This window comes from Perissodus microlepis, chromosome 18, assembly GCF_051167445.1.
Source record: "Perissodus microlepis isolate ML-2025 ecotype Zambia chromosome 18, ASM5116744v1, whole genome shotgun sequence".
NCBI classification, from domain to species: Eukaryota; Metazoa; Chordata; class Actinopteri; order Cichliformes; family Cichlidae; genus Perissodus; species Perissodus microlepis.
In genome coordinates, this window is record NC_140478.1 from 24,367,740 (window position 1) to 24,373,885 (window position 6,146).

Consider the following 6,146-nt stretch of genomic DNA (forward strand, 5'->3'; position numbering starts at 1 on the left):
CACTTGCCCTTAAAAATAACAGACACACAACTTATATTCAATCAAATATTCAATAAATCATGTTAAGACACAATCTGTGCTGATTCTTTTGCATCACTATCTGTTGACTTATTTTCATGGAACATCATATTTTGGAATGTTTGTTTGCAGTAGGAGGATTTTAAGTCTCTGTCAGAAACACTGAAACGTCTGTTGTGTCACTGTGTCTTACTATACCGCACAAGCTTAGAGCTATACAGAAATCTGTTCCAGACCTACAGACCTACAGTGCACCAGTCAACACTGGGGATTAAAGACAGCTCTTTAAAACCCCGTCGGATTATTTACCATGTCTCTGTATATTTCGACTCTGACTGCGGCATGCACGCTAGAGTTTTTTCTCTGTTCCTTTCCTCTAATTTATGCCATAAACAAAACACATTTCTGGGTCATAAATTTGCAGCCAACTCTCTGGAGCATCAGAGCTGAGCTTTGTTATCTGTGCTTCCTCTGGCCAGTGTAGAGCTGCTGCCTCTGTCTCCAGTCTCACATCACTAAAACACATCTGGACTCTGTCATATTTAATTTTGTTAAACACAAAGACACAGCATATAAGCAATTATAGCAATGTAACCCAACTGGGGGGAAGGTAAGGATAGAAAACCAAACGATAGATGATGCATTTGGTGTATTTAAATGTGGACTTCAACTCCACTGTGTGCAGTTTTAAACCCATAGTATAGTAATTCACTCATGCATGGTATTTCTGCTTGTTTAACCACATGCAAATGAAAAGCCTGACAAGTTGCAATTGTCATCAAACTCCCCAAACAACAGTGCAAATACATAAATCAAGGAAAGTCTCGTGGTGCAGAATCTTTGTGTTTCTATAGAGGTAAGAAATCCTGAAAAATCTGGAGGTGTTTGCAGTATGATAACAGCTCTCCCCTTTCTCGTTACTCAATAATCACCACCAATGGAAATGCTGTTGGCCCGCCCCTGCCGGTCTATTGTGAATCTGCGTTCAACTGGGTACCACTCTTCCAGCCTTGGCACCAAAGTGGCGCACCACGACATGCACAGCTGAACGAGGAGTGCGCCTTTGAAGATGTTTGATTGCCAAGCTACAATTTCTGGTGAGAGACGCGCTGATTTACGATTTTATTTAATCTGCGGTTTTTATCAGACGGGCTATTTTTCGTGCTTAAGAAGCGGGTCTGATTCCCGGTGTCGAGGTAGAACGAGGTTTGTGAAGTGGTTTAATTCTGCGACCGCCTCGTTTAGGTTGGTAGTATTTGTGAAAATCGAGTAAGTCGACATGAGTTTTTGATGTCGGGAAGGCGGTAGACTCAGAGCACTGGGCTCTCGAGTCCGTTTACTTTCATTTATGATGCTGCTTTTTATACATATATAAATATTTCGATTGGTCTTCCTGATAGCACGCCTCCTCTTTCAAATGCACGACAGATAAAAATGTGTAATAGAGCACCATTTCAAATGCGGATCGGCTCATGCCGCTGAACTTTTTTATGGTCGTGGTGTTGCCAATAGATACCGATTTCGCATAAGTTGTGAAGGCAAAGCAGGAAGAGCCGAAGGCATTGCTTGCTATATTTTTTTTTTATTTACGACACAACTCTGAATTGTAGTTTCAGTTATGAAACCACGAGCTTCGTCAGGGCCGTGGAAGAAATATGGATGTTTGTCATCTGTCTGCACCTTGTGAGACCCCCTCCTCCTCCAATACCGTATTTGGCTTTGTGTTGGAGCGAGAAGCGTGCGTCGTGGTTCTGGGCATTTTCACGGCACCCCCAGCTCCACGGCAGCTCGTGTTTGCTTCACGGGATTTTTTACAACAGAAGGGAAACAGATGCGCCCTAATGTCAACAGCCGATTACTCACGCAACATTGCGCGAAAAATGCGCCCCCGCAGCTCAGACGGACTGAGCGTTAAGACCACCCTGGTCTCCGTTTTGCCAGACAAGCTGGGGGGTTTTCTTTTTTGGGGGGGCGGGGGCGAACCGACAGGTTGGCAGCTTCCTGTTCAGCACCGCAGACAGAGACAAAATCCGACTTGTCCACACCCACTTTTGGTCCACGTTACCGCTGCCCTTCTCTCCCCAAACATAGAGAGAGTACCGCCTACGCCTTATCGGTTTTAGTGCAGGTTGAGTTGCTCTCGCCCAGGACGTATTTGAGTGGTTATTGGATGTGATATACACTGAAAGTCGCTATAAACAGCAGCGGAGTACCTGTGTGATGTTTGCTGAAGCTCAGGTGCAGAGGTCCGTGCTCTACTTTCGTTGGAACAGCATGTAATAACTTGAATTATAAAGGGATTTCGAAGGCCATCGTGATTATTATTTTGTCCCACGACAGCTTTTGAAAACGTCTTATTAAATGGAAGGAGTGTCATGAATAAGTTATTCACGAACCCAAGGTCTAAGTCGTACACAGTCAGGCGTGATTTATAAAATTAAATATCTAGCTATAGACACAATCAGACAGGGGCTAGAATCTGTCTAATTAATCATTCTTATCCTCTGATTGTTATTCACCACATGTGGTTGGAGCGCATCAGCAGATGTCTGTAATCATGATAAGTGTTGGTGGCTTGTTGCCCTTTGAACCAGAGCTTATACGATCAGTCAGCAGTGGCTGGTCTGCGTTGCATAATCGTAAAAACCCCCAAACAAATTTAAACATCCTGCATGGCTGTGTTGCTGTGTAAACACATGGCTAATAGCTCATATTTGCCTTTGTGATGTGGTGTGTGTGTGGATGCAGTCATGTTGAAGCACAGCTGCACTGGTTGATGACGAAATGGATTTGGGTGGAAAGCAGGAAGGGATAGTGTTTTATGGGAGAGATTGGTGGAAGAAATGAGAGGCAGAGAAAGAGAAGGAGAGCAAGAAAAACAGAGTGAGGTGGAGAGAACATGCCTGCTGGCCTCCTGTCTGGACACATTACATTTTCATAGGCTGATATCGCACCGGCACAGCTGAATATAGATAACAAGCACTTCTTGTTCTACGCTGTCAACTTGGGTTTTTGTCTGTCTTTTGCTTACGTCTTCAGATTTGTAGATCCAGCAGCAGCAGATGTATACTATCTTTTATTTAGACTCCTTCTGATGACTAATATTTGCCTCTGCCTTTAGTCGGATGAGTGCAAAGAAGCAGGCTAAATAAACCTGTTGCGTAATCTGAGATTCAGGGCTGGATTAAATCACTGGCAGACCACAAAAATTAGCCATGACCCTCCTTTAGGTCCTCCTTGGACAGATTTTGTTGCTAATATCTTACTAGTATTCCACCTCTGATATTTTTTTTACACCTTAAAGAAATTCTTGACCAGAATTTGATGAAAAAAAAAATCATGTCTGTACAGCAGATACACATCTTGAGCAAAAGATTTGAAACAGGCAACTTCATTGTATCCAGTAGTAATGAAATCCCCCTGCCAGGTTCTCTAAAGCTCACCAAAGAATTAACTTCTCCCCATGCTTTACACCTTTCTTCTAAACTAACCTTCACATGTTAGCATTTTTATTTTTTTTTAGAGTGAAACTAGATAAATGCTAAGACTCTTATCATTTGATCTTACCGAGATCTGACTTGTAGTAGTATGCAGTATGCAGTAAACATCCTCTCTGCTCTCTCCTCAGGCTTATATTCTCTCTCTTTTGTTTCGTGTTCTCACAGACTGAGTGACAAGCCTGTGGTGTAGTCGCCACCATGATAGCCACGGGTGGCCTGCTGCGCATGAACAGGCGCCAGGATTCGCTCCGATCGAAAAACCGAGCGGAGAACAAACGGAAGAGGAAATCCAAGAAAAAGAAGAAGAACGATGTGGTGGTGGTGAAGGGCAAACTCAATCTCTGCTCCCCTGCTGGTTTGGTGGCCGCTGTTGGAATTATAGTTCTTATGGTTGGGATTTCCATGGCTGTACTGGGCTACTGGCCCAGCCAGAACCAGCAGGAATACCAGGAGCGCCGCAGAACCGGGGGATTTCACACCAGCAGGATGAGCTATTCCAAAAGTCCTCAGATTACCTCCAACCTGACCCGTGGTGAGCCTTCCTCTGGCCAATCAAATCTGTTCAACCAGAGTCATTCTAACACCAGTGTTTCCAGCCCGTCCCGTCACTGTGGCTTTTTCTGTGACTTCCTGGATAACTATTTGTATTCAGACAACCTGAAAGTCTTCGGACCACTTGTGATGGGAATTGGTATCTTTCTCTTCATTTGTGCTAACGCCGTCCTCCATGAAAACCGAGACAAGAAAACTAAAATCATAAACCTGAGGGATATCTACTCCACAGTGATAGATCTGCACAGCATACGATCAAAGGAGTACTCACCTCTGAACGGCATGGTGAATTACACCCAGTCAAAGAGTGCAGAAGGGCCGTCGGGTTCATTCCCAACAAGTGGGATGCTTACTCGCAGTTCCTGGCCCTCCACTGGAATCACTTTCAAAGGTGAGGTAGATGGCGAGGAGGTATTCAGACGCTCCTCATTGGTCAGCAGGCCTCGTAGCTTGTCCAAAGATGTGCAGACCTTCACAGAGACTGTCTATAGCATCTATAAAGACTACAGCAATAGCAGTGAGCAGGCACCTCAGCCCCGACAATGGGAGACCACCTCCATCGTCACCTCTTCTGTGAACGCTTTTACCCTGCCAGTAATCAAACTGAACAACTGTGAGGTGGGGGAGAAAGCAGAGGCAGAGGGACGCTCAAAGGAGGAGGTTGTTATAGAAGCTGCTGCTGAAAACATAAGTGAGGAGGGACAGGCCAGCAGCAGCAGCAGCCAGAGAGACGTGATGTACGGTAAGCAGAAGGAGGCTTCGATCATGGACTCTCCTCCTCCTCACCGGAGCCACGAGGACACCGACACAGGTATCCAACAGGGGGTGCCGCAGGCTCAGCCTCAACCGCCGAGGCCTCAGCTGTTTCCGCCATCTCCTGTTGCTAGGGCGATGGATTCACGGCTGTCGCTCAACTCTCTCACGGATCAGCCCAGGCCAGCACGCCGCTGCAGCCTGTCTGTGTCTGGATGTCGTCAAGGTGACAGAGCCAGGCGGTTCAGCTACCCCCGTCTGGAGCACTCCAACAGCAAGGGCTACATAAAACTGAATGACCTGGGGGGCGAATCCTTCGAAGCCCCCGACGCAGACACTTCTTTGGTGGCCCCTAAACAGGAAGTAGCAATGGACGCAGCAGCGGCGGAGGAAGAAGCTCAGGGACAGGACAATTTGGCGACACCAAGCACCTCTGGAGAATCCTAGGCCTCTTAAAACTCTTTGATGTCTTGTTATTTGCTTCGCACCCTCTTATGTGATTGCTAATGGGTGAAGCTGGCCATTAGAGAGGAAAGGAAACACGGAGAGTAAGCAACTAAGGACTATTGAAACATAGCCATGAATACTCAAGAGCAAGACTCTTTATAAATACACCAGACCAACAGTTCAAAATTCAGATGTAATTTTTCTATTTTTTCAATGTAGCAAGAGCAATACTAAAGACTTGTAAGGAGATTTAGAAATGGTTTGTAAAAAAAAAAAGAAAAGAAAATTTGATCAGATGAGGGGTTTTTTTTCTTTTGTATAAGAGTAAGGCAAACATTGTAGCTTGTAGAATTGCCAAAACTTTCACTCTGAACTACTGTCCAACATGTCGTACTGTAGCATTAACATATGCCACAGATATTTAAATAGTCTAGATTTGCTTCTCTGCATTGTTATGTGAATACCACGTGAATAGGTGAACTGAACTGAATCTCAGGTAGATGTCTGGCTTAGGATCGGGACCTTGAGGACAAGGTCTTCCCTATGTGCACACACTTGTTTATATGAAACATTCATGGTTTAATAAATTTGACTGTAACACCTCCATTGGGTCTAATAGATGTCTTTGTGTGATATTAGATTAAATGCCACGAATGCAAAATGGCTTGTTTGCTCCAAATAGTTTCACTTGCGTTAAGAAAAATTAAAAGGATTAAAAAACTGGAAGTCGGACTATGATTGATTGTGTGGCAAACGTGGAGACTGTATGGATTTTTTTTTTCCTGGACTTTAGCCGTACTTCTTATTACTGGGAAACACTGCAGTGGTATTGATATTTTATTATTTCTGCCAGCTGAACCGAGACCAGTGACCTAT

At 44.6% G+C, this 6,146-nt stretch overlaps 1 protein-coding gene across 1 annotated transcript; it reads left to right on the forward strand.

The window, feature by feature from the left end:
• The first annotated feature begins 976 nt into the window (after positions 1 to 976).
• Positions 977 to 5,876, forward strand: tmem200cb (transmembrane protein 200C, genome duplicate b). The gene is made up of 2 exons (XM_084911245.1): positions 977 to 1,115; positions 3,684 to 5,876. The coding sequence occupies exon 2, from the start codon at positions 3,717 to 3,719 to the stop codon at positions 5,268 to 5,270; it is 1,554 nt and encodes a 517-aa protein (XP_084767371.1). The 5' UTR covers positions 977 to 1,115; positions 3,684 to 3,716; the 3' UTR covers positions 5,271 to 5,876.
• The last annotated feature ends 270 nt before the right edge of the window (positions 5,877 to 6,146 follow it).